Source organism: Convolutriloba macropyga, chromosome 14 (assembly GCF_964194025.1).
Source record: "Convolutriloba macropyga chromosome 14, txConMacr16.3, whole genome shotgun sequence".
NCBI lineage: Eukaryota > Metazoa > Xenacoelomorpha > Acoela > Convolutidae > Convolutriloba > Convolutriloba macropyga.
In genome coordinates, this window is record NC_134481.1 from 47,667,633 (window position 1) to 47,685,742 (window position 18,110).

Consider the following 18,110-nt stretch of genomic DNA (forward strand, 5'->3'; position numbering starts at 1 on the left):
AGTTAGAAGTCAAACGTAAAAATCGTGATTTATGTAAAACAACAATCGTGATCAAAAGATAAAGCGAATTTTTAAAAAAGGACACTTAAATAATAGTCGTTGAGAGGCTCATGGCGGCTATTAATCACATAATTTAGACACAAAAACTTGTTTTGGGTTAAAGACTTTCGTTTATGGGCATTTCGTTCTTGTTTACTTTAAAAGGTTAGACTCTTTAAATATCGTTTTTAAAGTTCGAATCATTTAAGTTCAATCAAAGAAATGGCATTTTTGACTTGAGATATCTCATGTGAAATGTATGAAAAGCTGAGAAAATAGCAAAAAAGCCTATAAGTTCACACGAACCTAGAAAATTTCTCAGGTCCACAAAAACCTTAGCCCCTATTTCATTTGAATGATTGGATTAAAAACATAACCGACTAACGTCGGGCGAAGTGCTCTCAAACGATCCGCGAGCGGTTGGCTTTATCAGTAGCTAGCCAAGAGTTTTTGAATTGAAATTATAAATTTTAAATCGAATTTGAAAACAGCAAAATACTCACAAGCTGCAATACAGATCGAAAAGCGGCTCTCAAAAAATTTATAAATAAAATTCATATTCGCTATGTCACAATCTTTTCGTAAAACAACATGTAAGGGGAAGAACTCAAGACTTTGCTACGAGGGACCTGTTTAACAACTGTATCACTAACATAGTACCATACATTATTCAAACAAGATTCACGCTCTCCTTTGAGCGATGATGATAATTCGCATTCCTCGCTATCAGAACCATCAATTGACAATTTTCCTTTTCCATCAGCATTACATTCTGAGCTTTCATTTGCGAAACCCGACAAACGGTCCATCAAAGTTGAAACAATATCAGTTGCGTTTTGAGCCTTGAAACTTGTCAAATTTTCACCCGCACTCGATCCACGCTGGCAAACATATGCTGTGTAGTGCCCAGAGTGCAAGCTCCCAGAATGTTCCACGACACCGTACAATTTGTACAAAATTCTGTTCTGGCTTTTGGACTTGGACTCGGTCGGGCAATCTGGACTGCAAAAAGGGGCAATGTCGAGAACTGGTTGGATGGTGACGAAAGTGTTGAGCTTCCTCAGTCTGAGACCAAATTGGGCAAATCTCTTGATATGAAGCACAAGGACAGATGGCGAACTTGTAATTCGGTACCATACGCAAGCGTCAGAGAGATTGCGATTGTCGTTCACGGAACATTTGTCGCATTTGATTTTATTGCAACCTAAATAATGAAAACAGGTTACATGCGTAGTAATCGAAAACAATAATCACCGTGACGTTATTACTTAAAGCGTATTATATAATAACACATTTGTCAACGCTTTAATAAATATCATCAGAGGGAAAGCATTTCAATTTGCGAATCTACATATCAAAATTAATGTCGCTGTGAAATATGGAATTCTGTGAAAAAAAATAGTAGAACTTTGAGAACATCAAAATTGGAGATAATATTTTTATAGCTCAGAATTTAAAAATCAGCCTGTCCAGATTTTTTCTCCGTGAAAAAGAAACAACAAAATAAAAACACAAAAGTTGCAAAAAAAGAAACCTGGCCGAAAGATTGTCAGAAAATAGCCGCCGTTGACGCATATTGGAATTGAAACAGAAAATAAGAGATAGAAATTGACAGAATTTTTTGAAGTGTCAATTTTTTTTTATTTTGTGTGCAAATTCTGTATGTTTGGTTGGATTCTAAAATTACACTTAATTCAGCTTCTACACTGAACGCTATTAAGCATAATACTTATGCCAGCTAGCGATCGCTTTAATGAACTTTGAAAACTATGACTTAATGACAGGGCTTTATATGTTTATCCTGTTTCTTTTGATTTTGCTCTTTTGACTTTGAACGTATTCACCACATTACGTCATTCAAAACGTAAAAAACTTTAAAATCCATTTAGTTGAAACAGTGAGTGAGCTAAGTTAGAAGTCAAACGTGAAAATTGTGACTTACCCTGACCGAAAAACGTGACCAAAAAACGTAAATAAAAAACATAGCAGGACAAGTCCTGACCAACAATTTAAAGAAATTTCATTTACTAAACAAAAAACTAGACCTCGAATGGACTATTACTGGGTTGGGAAAACTATTTGGAAAAAAATCGATCAAAAAAATTGAAAAAACAGCAAAGAATCGGAGCGAAAATGGCGCGTGTGAACAAAAAACCACCAGCGAGAAAGCGAAATTTGGTTTAAACACCGTTTTCTCACTCTACTTAAAAAGTTCACGCCGCAAAATCACTCGCTTTTTCGGTCCACTTCATGTTTCGGCGTGATCAACATCACCGCTTCAATTTGATTTCAAAATTCATGAAAATGTGTGAACAGATCTTTAGAAAAAGACCACGCCCCAATGAAATCCAAATTCTTTGAATTATAAAAAAGGAGAGCGCCTAAATAGTAACTGTTGACAGGCTGACAGCGGCTACTAAACAAAAACGAACCTAATGTTTCCAGAGATTCTGAGCAATGCTGATACGATTCTACGAAAAACATTGGAGAACACGATATCGGTTTTTGCTTAAGGAGCAAATTCTGTAACAAAACCAAAACATAGCAGGCAGTTGAACAAATGACCAATATTGAGATTGAAACAGTTATAGAGAAATAATGAGAATAAACAATTCCAAAATTTATATCAGAGTCAAAAAGTGTTCCTTTTTATTCCACAGTTTCTTAAATTTCATAAACCTGGTGAATTCAGCCAGCCACTAAATTGGAGGACTACGACTAATAATAATTAGCAGTAACACCAATATTAAGGCGTTTCAATAACATGATGAACATCTTTGAACATTAGGTCTTAGTGCCCGGACTTTATCCCGTTTCTATTGATTTCGCCTTTTGACCTTGAACTTATTTGCTTAAATTTGCTGCTTTAATTCTAAATTCCATTCAGTTGCAACAGTGAGCGAGGTAAGCCAGAAGTCAAACCTGGAAGTGATGACTTCTACAAAACGAAAAAGGTAAAACCAATCAACATTAATAGGAATCAATCCAGGGAATAAAATAAAAAAATTTTAAAATCACTTGAGCAACAGACCAATTGAAAATAAATCCAGCTTCTGGCCTCTAATTTAATTGAATGACCACTTGGCACTCCCAGTTCTTCAAGTTTTAAGGTAGAGAACCGGAAACGATTCCGGAAGAGCAATGCAATCTAAAAAACAAACAACATACAGAAATAACCAGTATTCTACGCAAATCGAAACATCAAAGAGAAAAAGAAATGGAAAATTAACTACCTAATCAACCGATGAATAAGTACCTAATCTCTATGAACAAGTACTTAAGTCCAAAAGAAAACATGATCGAAAACAGAAGTCAAGATTCGAGAAAAAGTACAAGTAAAGAACCAACTTGCTTCACCTAAAGAAAATAGACAGTAGAATACCGGAAACGACTCCAATGATCGTGCAATATATTTGTTAAAATAACCTTACCTAAATCAGGAAGACCAAAAAAATAACAAAAAATTAAATTATAACTAAAAAAGTGTTATAACTTTAAAAACTGCCGCCACGATATTTAGTTTATAAGAATAAGAGATGAGGGTGGGGGCTAATGGAGGGACTGGTTTCGAGGGGGTTTGTTTTGGCCATGGCGTGGGTAGGCAGGTTCGGTAGTTAGGGGGGTATGTCACTGGGAGTTGGTGGCGTTGTTAGGTAGTTAAGTGGGTGGGGGTAGGTATTCGGGGTGCAGGTTGGGATGGTAGGTATGTGGGAAGTGCGGCATGTGTTGGGGGGCATTGGGTAAGTGGGTGCAGGAAGAGTGTACGTAGTTGGAATGATGGGATTGTTAAGGGAAGAAAAATTCTCAAAATGACCCGTCGACTTTAAATTTTACCAGCTGTTCCTCTTTACTATATATTAAAACACACCCGGCAGATTGCCGGAAAATAGCCGCCGTTGATTCCAATAAGCATGATTGGGATTGAAAGAATAGAAGATATTGAAAAAAAAAAGATTTTTGTACAAAAACATTTTTTAAGTCCGATTTATTTTGATGGCATTTCGTAGTTGAACATAACGTACTTCTGTTTCTTAGAGAGAGGCTACTATCAATACCAAACATACCCGGCAGATTGCCGGAAAATAGCCGCCGTTGATTCCAATAAGCATGATTGGGATTGAAATAACAGAAGATATTGAAAAAAAAAAAGATTTTTGTACAAAAACAATTTTTAAGTCCGATTTTTGATGGCATTTCGTAGTTGAACATACTTCTGTTTCTTAGAGAGAGGCTACAGGGGCTCCTATCAATAACAATAAGCATAAGAGATGATAAATAAGACTTATAGGAACGACGTTCAAATAGCGGGCATCTAAAATTGGGCTTTATGGGTTTATCCCGTTTCTATTTCTGACATCCATTTTTGTACTAACTCTGTTCATTTTGAATTGCTTTGCTGAGCAACTGATGTTCAAAATCACTTTTAGCAGAATGAGAGAAGAGAGAAACTAGCCTAGAGAAGTCAAAAAGATTTCACGCAAAATGTTGAAAAGGCGGCAAAATGAGGTAAAGCGAAACATTTTTTTATTCGACGAAGTAAAAAAAAAAAAAAAATAGGAGCGCTATAATAGCCGGCTGAGAAGATGAGGGCGGCTATTAATAAGCATTAGAGATGGTAAAAAAGACTTATAGGAACGACGTTCAAATAGCGGGCATCTAAAATTGGGCTTTATGGGTTTATCCCGTTTCTACTTCTGACTTTTTATACTGAATTTTTTTATACTGACTCTGTTCATTTTGAATTGCTTTGCTGAGCAACTGATGTTCAAAATCACTTTTAGCAGAATGAGAGAAGAGAGAAACTAGCCTAGAGAAGTCAAAAAGATATCACGCAAAATGTTGAAAAAGCGGCAAAATGAGGTAAAGCGAAACATTTTTTTATTCGACGAAGTAAAAAAATATATAGGAGCGCTATAATAGCCGGCTGAGAAGGGCGGCTTTTAAAAATAAACAACTGTTAAGTCCAAACTTTAGTCCGAAAACAGAAGTCAAACGTTCTAAAACAGTGGTCAATGTTCAGAAAGCAATGAAGTCAAAATTCAAGAAACCTGCATAATACCAATACTCCTCTTCGAGTCTAAGAAACAGGTAGCATACCAATACTCCTCATCGCGTAGTTAACAGACAGAACGCCAATATAATTGTAAAAATAAGGAGAACGCCTTAATAAAAGTCATTGAGATGCTGAAGAAAGCTATTAAACATATAAAGTTATCCACATGTGAACAATTCAGACAGAAAAAAGGCCCCATTGCAGTGGAACTTTAGTTCATCCTTTGCCTGTCAAAACTGAGTTAAATGAGTTAAAGCATGAACAGTATCCAGCTATTAGCAGAAAACCAAACAATAGTCAATCCAGATAGCACGAGAGCACCAGCAAAAGACCATAAACTTCCAATTATTACACAAGTACAGTTGGACGAATAAATATGTAAATTCACAGCATTCGTAAAGAGAGTACCAAGTTAAGAAAAGACCTTTTGAAGAATTTTGACAAAGGTCTCAGTCTCGAAGAAAAGAGTTTACAACTGCTAAACCTAAATAAAAGCGGTCTGTTTGAAAATTATGTTAGCTATTCACGCAAAAACTTATCTCGTATTTAGTACGTGGAGACTACTGACACGTGAAAAAAAACTTGAAAACTTTAAAAAAAATTAGATTCGGTTAAACTTCAAATGATTAAAAAATAACTTTTTACGCCATTTATTTACATTACAAGCACTCACAGCCAACCAATCAAAAGCAATTAAATTATTAATAGCAATACGTCCGACTTCTGAAGTTGCAAACAAAAAATATTTAATAAAAAATGGTAAAAAAGCCGGCCAAAAGTTAAAAAGCTTAATTCTTGAAAAAGGCCCTTTTGATTAACGTTCATTACAACACTTTTGATTAGAACTTAAATAATCGAAGAAACAGCCAACTCAAGAATTCGAGAATCCAATTGTCTTAAAAACACTTTTTTGGTTTTATAAAACGCTGAACCAACTGCATAGGGTTGCATGTTTCTTCAACCGCGACCCTAAAAATTAATTGCACAAACATCTATAAAAGGAACTAAAATTATGAAAAAAGGATTAATCGCGGCGCATGAACACAAAATTTCTCTCCCAACAATAAGATGCCAAGTGTTCTTTCACGATGGCCAAAATTGTGGAAAATTTTGCTCTCTCGATTTTCTCTGTCGAGAGGAGTTAAGTTTATCGAATTGCAGTCGACTCCAATAAACATCAAAAACAAAAATTGGGATGGTACTGAAAAACATGCGACTTGAAAATAGCTGCGATAGGCTTGTAGTCGAAAATACTAGGGACAACTTTTTAGACTGAAAAAAGTAACACACTATGATCTTTTGAGGCATCCTTATTTGACTTTAAATCTTCAATTTAAATTATTAGGAATGCTAGCATTAGGTTGTATTGTTCACAAGTCGCAAGGCTCTATGAGAACTGCTCAGCAACTTAATTTCCTCCGGGGATTTATCTGTTGTTTAAAGCGTCAGACGAAAAATCCGTCAAGCGAAAAATTGCATTAAAAAACGCAGGACTAATGTAATTGCTACCAACTTTATTTGAGAGCAATTAAAAATTGCACGAATGAGCAAAAAGCGATTTGAATTGAGCGTGACGCCATGCGGTCGCAACAAAACGGAATCAAAAAAAGACTTAGAATGGCTCGACCAACAGAAAACCAATAATCACCTTCGGTTATTGGAAAACTAAGAGAATTCGTAATTCAATGTAAAACTAAGAGAATTCGTAATTCAATGTACAGAAAAATTTGTTTTCTCATTAGAAAAACAAACAAAGAATTTAAAATTCATTCGTTTTTCCTTCTGATTTATAATGATGACAAAATGGTTGCATAGTGTCCATCAGTGTGATGCTTTCCTGCAATGATTGATGCGTTTTTGTGGTACAAATTGTAAAAATTCAACTCAAATTTTTAATGAGAGCTGTTTAACAACACCTTCTTCCGTATAACACTTTTCATTAATAATTTATAACTTATACCTAGGAATTCTTTCAAGCTTCCTAATTCGTCCAAGATTTAAGCACAGTCATCGCGTAGTCAAAGCAAATTGAAGAGATGCGTATATCTTAACAATGCACAGCTTAAAAAAATCTCAACTGATTAGTTTTACGCAATTGTATGAATATCAGTAATCGTCCTGAATTTAGTTCAGTTCGTCGAAGAAGAGCACACATTTTTGAATGACCGCTGAAAAGTGAACTGAAGCTTGCATCGTTTATACATGCAAACAATCAATCTGTGATCCATACTTAGAATTATATCCATTATTTAAAATTATAATATACACCTTTGCATAAATTTAAACGAAATCCACTTTTTATTACAATTTAAGAGAGGTTAACAGACGAAAATAATTGCCCCTAATGATTAATCTTACCGAAGTTTTCTTTAAATGTCAAGGTCAAACCGTGGAAAAAAATAACTTAACAGAATTGTTGCTTTAAAAACAAAGGTTCAAAGAACGACCTTTCACTTTCAAAACTGCAAACAAAAAAGCGGCATTATTTACTTTGAAATTGGATATGGAAATATACAGTAAGCAGCACTCGCCTGACATTTAAGGCGGAAGTTTTGTGCATTTTAGCTTGCCAACGAGCTTTAGAATTACTTCTGTGCAATTATATAAAATTACACAAACGGCGATTAAGCAACGAGTGAGGGGATGGAAATTGTTAAGCAGCAGACAAAAGCGTCTCAAAGCACAAAAAACTTGAACGAAGCGAAAAATTGCTTAAATTGGGCTTTTGTATATCCCATCACAGCTTCCTGTTTGACTACTTGGGCAACTCTCAAGCGTGACATAAGCAGGATATTGAGCTACTGTCTGTTAGACAGGTACTTGCGCAAAAAGGGAGGGAAAGATATCCATTAACCCCCCAAAAAAGACTGCAAGAAAAACGGATTAACAAAAACTAGAACAGAAAATGATGCTCACCCACTTCAAAAAAATAAACAAATGATGGTACCATTGCCTATTATGGACAACTACAATGATTTATTTTTTCAATGAGACCAAATGTTTAAAATTGTGAATGAGAGCAACTTGGATTCTGCGAAAGGTGAAGGGCAATTAAAAAGTGCCATATAAAACGCTCAAAAAGACGAAGGACTACAATAAAATCTTAACGCTTCGAGTTCGAGCAATTGAAGAGGGCATTTCTGACCTCATATTTCAGAGCTCATAACAAAATCATAACTCAAGTTTTAAATAGTGCCTTTTTGGGATGATAAAAGCACCCCACATTGTGCTCGAATATCTAAAAGCCGTTAAAAGCTTTTATTTACACCTTCCTTGCAATTCCAGGAGACCCTGTGCCTAATAGACTACTAAAGTCGGCTTAGAAACCGCAACGCGACATTTTGTCGCGGTCTCCAATGAGCTAAGTAGACCACAAACCATAGCAGGTCTGAAGTGTAATCCAAAAAAGTCATTGAGAAATCCTGAATTATACTTAGACTAACCTAAGAATGACCCTTCAAAACCTTTCGTTCGAAAAAATGCGTTGGTATAGCCTGATGCGGTTTATGGATGCTAGCATGGGGGGGTAGTGATGGGGGGAGTAAGGTTGGGAGGGCTGGACGAGAGGGGGGTCCAAACGACCAGGTGGAGGAAGGTGGACACCAAGAATCTGTCTTCTGAAAACTGATTCGGTGAAGCACATATTAGTAAGGAGTAAGACTCTAAGAGAGCTGCCTAATGCCCTTCGGGCTTTACCCGTGTATCCCGTTTTTGATGACAAAAAGTTAACAGGGTCAGATAAAAAATCGCTCAATCAAAAAATTGCATAAAAACAAGACCACATGACTAATAAAATTACTACAAACTTCAAATGAGAGCTATTATTTACAGCTCATTGCTTAATTTTTAAATTTGTCAGGTCATTTTAAATTTGTCATGTATAAACTGATCTGATATATGAAATGTCTGATCATGTATAATGATTTCTCAGACACAAAAAAGGTAGAGCTTTCAAAATTGCCACGTCACGTGCTCACTTCATTCCCCTCATTCTCACGTGATCTATAATTAAAGCGCTAAAAAACTCTTCCAATCTTGATATTATTTAAATCGTAACTCTCAAAGCAATATTGTTCTTATTTTTATTTCGGATCAAAGCCCTTTTCTTGTTCATCCAAATCATCAGGATATGGTAACTGTTGTACACGCAGTATGAACCTAAAGTACTTACCAATTTACTTTTTTAAGTCTCTCTCAATGATAAACATACCCGGCAGCTTGCCGGAAAATAGCCGCCGTTGATTCCAATAAGCATGATTGGGATTGAAAGAATGGAAGATATTGAAAAAAAAAGATTTTTGTACAAAAAAATTTTTCAAGTCCGATTTATTTTCATGGCATTTCGTAGTTGAACATACTTCTGTTTCTTAGAGAGAGGCTACAGGGGCTACTATCAATACCAATAAGTATTAGAGATGGTAACTAAGACTTATAGGAACGATGTTCAAATAGCGGGCAACTAAAATTGGGTTTATCCCGTTTCTATTTCTGACTTCAAATCTTTATACTTACTCTGTTCATTTTGAATTCCTTTGCTGAGCAACTGATGTTCAAAATCACTTTTAGCAGAATGAGAGAAGAGAGAAACTAGCCTAGAGAAGCCAGAAAGAAAGCCAGCGGCAAAATGAGGTAAAGAACATTTTTTTGTTCGACGAAGTAAAAAAACATAGCAGGACAAGTCCTGAAATACAATTCAAAGAATTGAATGAAAAACTTAGAAGTACTCTACCTGACCAGCAGATCACGTGAGAAATGCCAGCGAAAACAGAAACAAAATCATCTCCAAAAAACTGAGAAATGAAAACAATCAAAAAAACTGAACAAAAATATACTCATTGCTAAAACTCTAGAAGCTTTTACCCCTAATGCAAAAATTGATCTCTTTAATTATACCTATTTCAAAAATATGTTCAAAACCAATTTTTGTTTCTGAAATTGGTCCAGTGTTATATCTGCAATAACTGAAAGAAATTCATTGGACCTTGAAGATCGATTAACTCTGACCGAAAAATTAAAAAAAAATCAATCGCAAATTTTAATGAAATGTTACGGAAAATCGTGATATTAAAATCTTCAGAATCGTTTCTGTGTTTCTAGTGGCTATTAGACGCCATCCATTAACCCAATTCCAAGCCTTCAAAAATTCATGGGCTCAAAGACCGATAGGCAATAATTTTAAGAAAAAATTTCAAATTTCAAAAAAATAGAAATTCTTTCAAATAAAATGTAGAAAACCATTCACTTGGCCCCTAGCAACTATTTAACAACATACTATCAAATCTTGGGATGAGGTTAGCTGGCTACTGAGGTGAGAAAAGCTGACTTAAAGAAAGGTTTTGGAAAAACTTAAAAAAATTGCAAATTTTATCAAGAAATTTCTAACATTCGAAAGGTTAAATTGTTGAAAACAAATACATTGAAACTAACAACCATGCAGTAACTTTCATCAGACCGTGGAATAGGTTTTTTTGGTATTTGAGAATGGACAAATACGAAAAACTGACAAAAACTTTAAAAAACCTTGAAAAAATTGCAAACTTTATAAAATTGTGCTCAAATTTGAGACATTAAAATGTTGAAAACCAATCCGTTGTTACTAGAAACTATGCAGTGCCCTATTATAAACCTCAAAGGAGATTCCTTGACCCCTGAAGCTGTAAAAACTCAAAAAATGAAAAAAAATTTCCAAAAAACTTGAAAAAATTGCAAAAATTAGTATCATTTTGCGTGTTTGTGTTTGTAATACCAAAACATATAGCTCATAAAATAGTCATAAAAAGTAAATTTGTCTCGAAAAAGGCCTTCGTCGACTTTTAAAAACTTCAACCTAAGACTAATTAAACAAAAAACTAAAAAAATCACAAAAAAACATGAAAAATTGCAGCATTTTGAGCCCAAAAACTCCTAAAAACGACCTTCTAACCTTCAATTAAGGCCATCCCAGCAGCTGTACCACTCTAAGCACTTGAATGAATACTAAAGCACTCTTTGGTTCTCTAATGAAACTTAATGCCCGCTGGGCTTTACCTGTTTATCCCGTTTTGAAAGATCAAATTCATTGAAAAATGTGTGAACACATCTTAAAAAAAAACACAGCGCCCCAATACAATTCAAATTCTTTGAATTGTAAAAAGGAACGCTATAATAGCCGGCTGAGAAGATGAGGGCAGCTACTAAAAACCCATTTGAGTATATAGTTCCTCCCCCCAAAAGTGGGGTCGGAACAAAGAGGAGCCAAAAAAACACCCCGAATGTGAGATCCCCCAGAAGGATCTAATAAGTGTGAAGAACATTCAAGCGCAGAAAAATTCAGTTAATTGAAAGTCGTATAGACGGATTGCCGATTCAGGCTCAATCTAATTCAATTTATCATTTCATATCAATTTTTCACAGACAAACATCTTGAGACAGATATCTCACTTTTACACTGGTACAGACGATAAATAAATATGCAGTTAGGCAATATACATTTAGGCATTCCAAAATCAAGTATTTAACAAAATTTTTTGCTACTCGAGCTTGCGACCACCATAAGTGAAAATTCCGGTCAGCTCCGCTACTGACAGACTGACTGAGGCCAAAAATCAAACAAAATTTATTTGGATTTGCTTTTAATCTTTGTTCACAATCTCAGTAACATTTGTGTCAAATTCACAAATGAATTTAAGTTGAAAAGCAACGATACATATCACTCTTTCATTTTGGTCATTTTTGTTTGGTTAATTCATTTTAGACATTATTTCGAGAGCAAATTTTAGAATAATTATCACAACATTGTAGGTTTGTCACCGGGACACTTAATCACCTATGAAGTCGTTTTCAAAGTCAAAATTACAGGTTATGCTGGCAATATCAATAAATCAAATAGCAAATATCTACGAACGACCAATACAGCCCAAGGTACGGATCTACTGAACAAAGAAGACAAGGGCATTGGAGAATCAAGCTGTGAATCAGTCGACTAGAACTCTGTCTTGAAACTTGAAAACTTTCATATAATTCTATGATCTTCTTTGCATTACCAGTCTTGAAAAATTGACAACTTTTATAGCAACAATGTTTTTCTCTGAGCCACGATAGAACAAACTATGCTTAAATTAGACAATGTACAATTGATAACGTACTAGCTAAAAGGCGGAAAACACGCAATCAGAACCACTGAAAACAAGCTAATATTAATTGCATGATTAAAACCGCACTGTGAAACATCAAAAAAGCGACTTTGCTAACTGCCTCAATTTCATCTTAAAACAAACATCTCATCTAAACATAAATATCTAAATTCAATGAGGCAACGGGCAACAAACATTACAGCAGCGGCAATGACCATTAAAAGCGGAGGCAAAATTTAGGAGCAAAATTGGAATACCAAAAAAGGACCGAAATGTACTCAAAAAGTCTGTCAAAAGGAACGCTTTACGCAATGAGTTTAGGGCTCTTATAGAGCGCTAAAAAGGCCAAAAGGACCTAAATGATTTCTACCAACTAGCTTGAAATCAATTAATAAAATTAGTTTCACAAGAACTACTTGAAAATAATAAAGTTTCATCATCGCTTCACTCGGTAAAATATTATATGAGAAAAGAGAACATCACCAACCATTCTCATACGACTCCTGCAAAATGTATTAACTAATTATTTTATTATCACTTGTTATTAATTTTTTTATTACTAATTTGTTTTCGTTTCACTTGCAAGGAACCATAAACTGAGCCATGAACTGTGGGGTGGGGGGGGGGGGGGGGGGGGGGTGAATAAAAAATTTAGGGATCTTAAAACGAACGTAAAGGGTGAACCGTAAAGCTAAATTAGTAAAACTCTACCTGTACTGCAAAACTATTTGCTTTCATTCAGGCTTTACCAGTTTCCCCTACATTTTCGGTGATAAATACATTCCAGAACATCAATCTCAGTTCTCCGAAAGACTTATTAGTAAAACTGACAGGAGGGCCCTCAACAACGAGTGCACGGTGAAACGAACAAAGATGACTGGGCATCAAGTTCTAACTGGATTAGATTAAAGGCGTTCTCTTTAAATGAAATCAAGAAAATATCGAAGTTTTGCAATAATACTAACATTTTGTGTTAGGCTATATTGACAATATTATTGACAATATAGCAACAAAAATGAGTACCGTTTTGTTCAACGGTACTCTCTCTTTCTTTTGCTTGAAATTATAAAAAGATTTTGCTACTGCCAGAGGGCGACTTTGTAGCGCAATAAAATTAGATACACAGAGTACGTGATTTCTCCACGTATGTTGGCCTCTTAAATGCAACTTTTGTCGACTTAACTGAAAAGTAATTGACTTAGTTCAGCTATATTCAAATTGCTAAATTGTATGAAGGTCAGACGGAAAAAGATCGAATGAAAATCGCCATGAAAAAGACTGAAAGATGCAGATAATTGCAACAAACTTCTATTGAGATCAATTAAAAATGCCCTTTCACATTTAATACCACACGCCATAGTTACAATGTTAATTGCCGTTTATTTTTTAACAATAAGATGTCATAAATTTTCGTTCACTGCCTAATACCGGCTATATAATTCATAAGTATTGAAATGATGAAATGATGAATTATGGAATGAATGAATTAATAGCCAACCTGTTAGGTACTCTAAATTGATGAAATTCTTCAACAGAGACATAATAGACACTTCATTCTCCTTTGGTTGGTACACACCATCACTCAATGTAGACATGTACAAGGCCTCAATTGGATCAATAAGGCTATCCGCCATTGATCTTGAAGAAATTGTGCTCCCTGACGAGGGACAGAAAAGTTCATCATTTTCATCTTCTTGCTTCGCAGGAACTCTACTTTCAACTATGTTATCATTCTCAATATTATCATCATAGTTGTTAGATTCTGAGTTCTCGTAGGGTGGAGTTTTGGCCAAATCTTCGGGGTCCATGAACAAACCGTCCAAGCACAGGTTCTCACTGCTTGCTTCACTTGTGTCACCCACCTTTAACAGTTATAAATTGCTTCGTAAATTTAAATACAGATTTTATATTCGAAAAACACCTTCCTCACATTTAAACTATTCGCGTTAGTCCAATTTTTGTTGTCATAGCTGCGAGTAACAGCTGAGATCTTAACGGAATTTGATTTGACGATGTCTTCACGGCAGCTAGATGCATTTTTTATACTCGGCAAGTTGTATCAGTGGTTTGGTGGGGGTGGGTCGCAAACAATCCTCGAAATAGACTAGTCCAGTAATTCTATGAACAAGTTCTAATAATGCAAGGGACAATACTCCTAATTATTAACATTGAAAAATAAACAATCCGACTACCGTCGGGCGAATTGCTTTGGAACCATAGGCGAGGGGTCATCTTGGGTTGCAGCTAACTTAATCTTAGGGAAACCAGCTGCACTGGGTAAGAGGCGGGAGGATACATATTTGGTGGAAGGGTTGTTCCAACCTATTAAAATTTGATTTGCTTTTCAAACAATCAAGTTCAGTTCTGCTTCCTCAGCAGATTCGGTGATCCTACAATCCTCAAAGAGAGCTAAACAGAGACTTGATGCAATCAGGCTTTGCTAATTTATACATTTTCTCAGGCCAAAACTTCAAATCAATCAAGGGAGCAAAGGAATACTCTAAAACAAATTATCAAAGCTTTCGAGGAAAAATGTTGCACACAAACATTAGACAGACACGACTACAATAATTGCTTCAAACATGGTTCGAGAGTAATTAATAATGGTTCGAGTGTTATTGTGGAGAAATCAATTGTAATCTATTGTAATCGCAGAAAACAATGAATCTTAAAACAGAATCTGCCTAACTCATACCCCTTTTGGGCTGACATATAATTTGAATAAATTTTGTCCCATTTGTTTTATGAATCACCCACGAGATCCCACTTTCTAGTGATTATCATGCCACAGTGTATGTTTCTCAACTAATAATTTTTACGAGTGAAATCAGGTCGTTTCGTTTGATACATTAAGTATTTTATTTTTACAGCAACAGAATATTATTTTCATTAAAAAAAATGAAGTAAAATTTTTCAAAATAAAAATACAAGAGTAAATCTCTCGCTTCAACAACTCGCTTTTTGCTCTCTTTATCTTTTCCGTATGGCTGCATTCGCAACACTATTTTGACGTATTATAAACAACGTTGAAATAAGTTTGAAAATACTGCAAAAAAGAGCAACATAGCTTCAAGAATAACCCTATGTCAACTCTCATAACTCAAAGAAAGTCATATAAAAAGTTAACCAGCCAACAAAGATTGTGTTTTCAAGATGATAAAAATTACGAAGAAATAATGCCACAATTTGATCCCCATATCCCTCATCAAAACAATTACCACCAGCACTGTAAGAAGGAGGTGTCAAACTCTAAGAACTACCCTTCATATCATGAATTTATGTCTCTTTTTAAACAGTTCCGGTGAATCGCATAATTAGAAACTAATAAGCCGCAAGGCTCAAAGAGAACTTTATGCCCTCCGGGCGCTACCTGTTGATCCCGTTTTTGAGGACCAAATGAGCCCTAAAATCAGCATCAAACCTTCAAATTAACGAACATTTTTCAGCAAATAACTTGAACGCTATCAAAACTATTTATCTTAGAAAGAGCCTCCTCAAACCTTCTAAGCAGAAAATGATTTTCATTAAGCCCATAAAGCAGCTTGAAAAGGCCTCGTGTGAACAAAATTTACTAAGTTGGAGATGCACTTTAATTTGAAGTCTCTGGAAAGAACCAAATAATTTCAAATTTCTGAAGCCAGGAAAATTCTTTAATTCACTCCAAAAACATTATTCATTGAAAAAGTAAGACTTCAAATACTGCCCTTCGAGTAAAAAGACCGCGCCCCAATACAGTTCAAACTAGCTTTCAACAACTTGCCTGCCACAACATAGAAATGGAAACTGTTAGTTGCAAAATGCCCAAATACAAACTCAAAAATAGTTTACGGAAATCAAATTGACATAAACCCGCGAACAAAATGCTTAACACAAATCAGAAAATAATCACATCTCAGACTCACTCTCTTTTACGCTCCCTTCACTGTTTCGGTGTGGCTGAAATGGCCAATCAAATATGCTTTCTAATTATTTCAAAAACTGTGAATAACGTTATCAATCAAACTCAAAAAAGCAGCAAGCAGATTGTCGGAATAGCTAAGAAATGGACTTGTGGGACCCAGAACGTAGATATATACAGATATAGAAATGAGTAAAGATATCAACACCGCTTGAAAATTTCAGCCATAAGTTAGTATGGCTCGTTCAAATTACTCGACAGAGACCATTCAACTCGCGACATTAACTACACATTCACCTTAGTCTAAATTAAATTGAGTTAAAGTCAATATCATGAGTGAGGTAAGTCACGTAAAATCAAAATCTAATCACGCCATAAGCTTTTCTGCCATAATATGGTGAGAAATGACGTCATGCGCGAAAAAACCGACAGTGAGAGGAAGAAGTTCAGAAAAACTTTCAGCATCTCTGTGAGAACGAATCTAAAACTCAAAGAGCGTCAGACAACGAATCAAAAACATAACAGGACAGGTCCTGAACTACAAAGCGAATTTTCATTGACAAAACAAAAAACTAGACCTAGAAATGATCAAACACTGATTTGGAAAAGCATTGAAAACGGACAAATTTGAAAACTAAAAACGGTAGTACAATAGGCACACTTGTAAAAAATCAATCGAAAAATCAAATTGATGTTCAAACGCAATTGTCTCGTTTTAGCTCAAAATTAGTGCAAAAAAATGTCATGCAGCAAAAGCAATGGCTTTTTTGCTCCCTCTTCAGTTTTGGTGTTGCCAAAACAACAGCATCAATTCGATTTGAAAAAGCATGAAAATGTGTGAACATATCATCAAAAAAACAAAAGCTTGGAGAATTCCGGAACTATTCAAAGAGTCGACTCTATTAAAAAACTCTTTTTCCAAAAAACTAGCAGCAACTAAAGCAACCAAAAGGCTAATAATTAAGTCAAAACAAGAAAACCAAAAATTACATAACGAAATATGAACCAAAATTCAAAAAACAAAAATTATAAAATAGAAGTACACCAACCAACAACATCTTTTTTCCATGCAATTAAAAGCATCAGACTGCTCATATAGCAATAGGCAAGCCTTGTCAGGCTCATCAACATCAAATTGAGAAATTGCAAGAAATTAGCAAACAATAGTGAAAAAATTTATTAATTTTACGCCATTCTTCTCAACAAAAAAACTTTTGTACCATAAGAACACGAAGAACAGCAAAAATTGCTAAACATAGCAAAATAGCTGAAGAAACTCAAAATATAACCGACGAACGTCGGGCGAATTGCTCTCAAACGACCGGCGAGCGGTTGGCTTGGTCAGTAGCTAGCCACGGGGGGGGGGTGCACCGGGGGCTGATGGGGGCAGCACTGGGTGGGGGGGGGGGGGGCAAAAGCGCGGTGGGGGGGGTGGAGTTAATAGTGGGGGTGGGGGGTCAACAAAGGGCGGGGTGTCAACCTCTAAGAACCGCCCCTCACACCATAAGTATAAGTATAAGTCTCCAAGACAGTTTGAGCTGAAACAGACCTGAAAGGCTCTAAGAGCACATAATGCCCGCTGGGCGCTACCTGTTTATCCCGTTTTTGAGGACGAAAAGTCAAAAGCGTCAGACGAAAAATTGGTCAAGCGAAAAATCGCATAAAGAAAAGACCGACAGGACTAATATAATTGCTACAAACTTCGTTTGAGAGCAATTAAAAAACCCCTAAAACATGGATTAATTACAAAAAAATTTAAAAAAATCTGAACAAGCTCAAAAAATATAGCCTATTGAAGCAACTAAACCAAAAAAAAAAAAACACTGAAAAAACCGCTTGAAGAAGCTGTACGTCAACAAAAAATTCTCTTGCTTACAATTTTTTCATACCTTAATTTTTCGCTCTCTCAAAAACAGCGACATGATCAAAAAACCACTCTGCTTTCACTCCACTCTCCAATTTTGAACCCGAGATCAATGAGATCCATGTGAATCAAATTGATAACAGC

The 18,110-nt window shown here is 35.5% G+C and overlaps 1 protein-coding gene across 1 annotated transcript in view; it reads right to left on the reverse strand.

Annotated features, from left to right (window-relative positions):
- Nucleotides 1-443: 443 nt before the first annotated feature.
- LOC142353486 (ubiquitin carboxyl-terminal hydrolase 16-like) overlaps nucleotides 444-18,110 on the reverse strand; it is a 55,920-nt gene continuing 38,253 nt past the window's right edge. The window contains exons 6-7 of the mRNA XM_075405740.1: nucleotides 13,703-14,066; nucleotides 444-1,243 (exon numbers count right to left, since the gene is read on the reverse strand). Of these exons, the coding sequence (XP_075261855.1) occupies nucleotides 603-1,243; nucleotides 13,703-14,066 (1,005 nt within the window). The 3' untranslated portion in view covers nucleotides 444-602. The remainder of the gene's footprint in view (nucleotides 1,244-13,702; nucleotides 14,067-18,110) is intronic.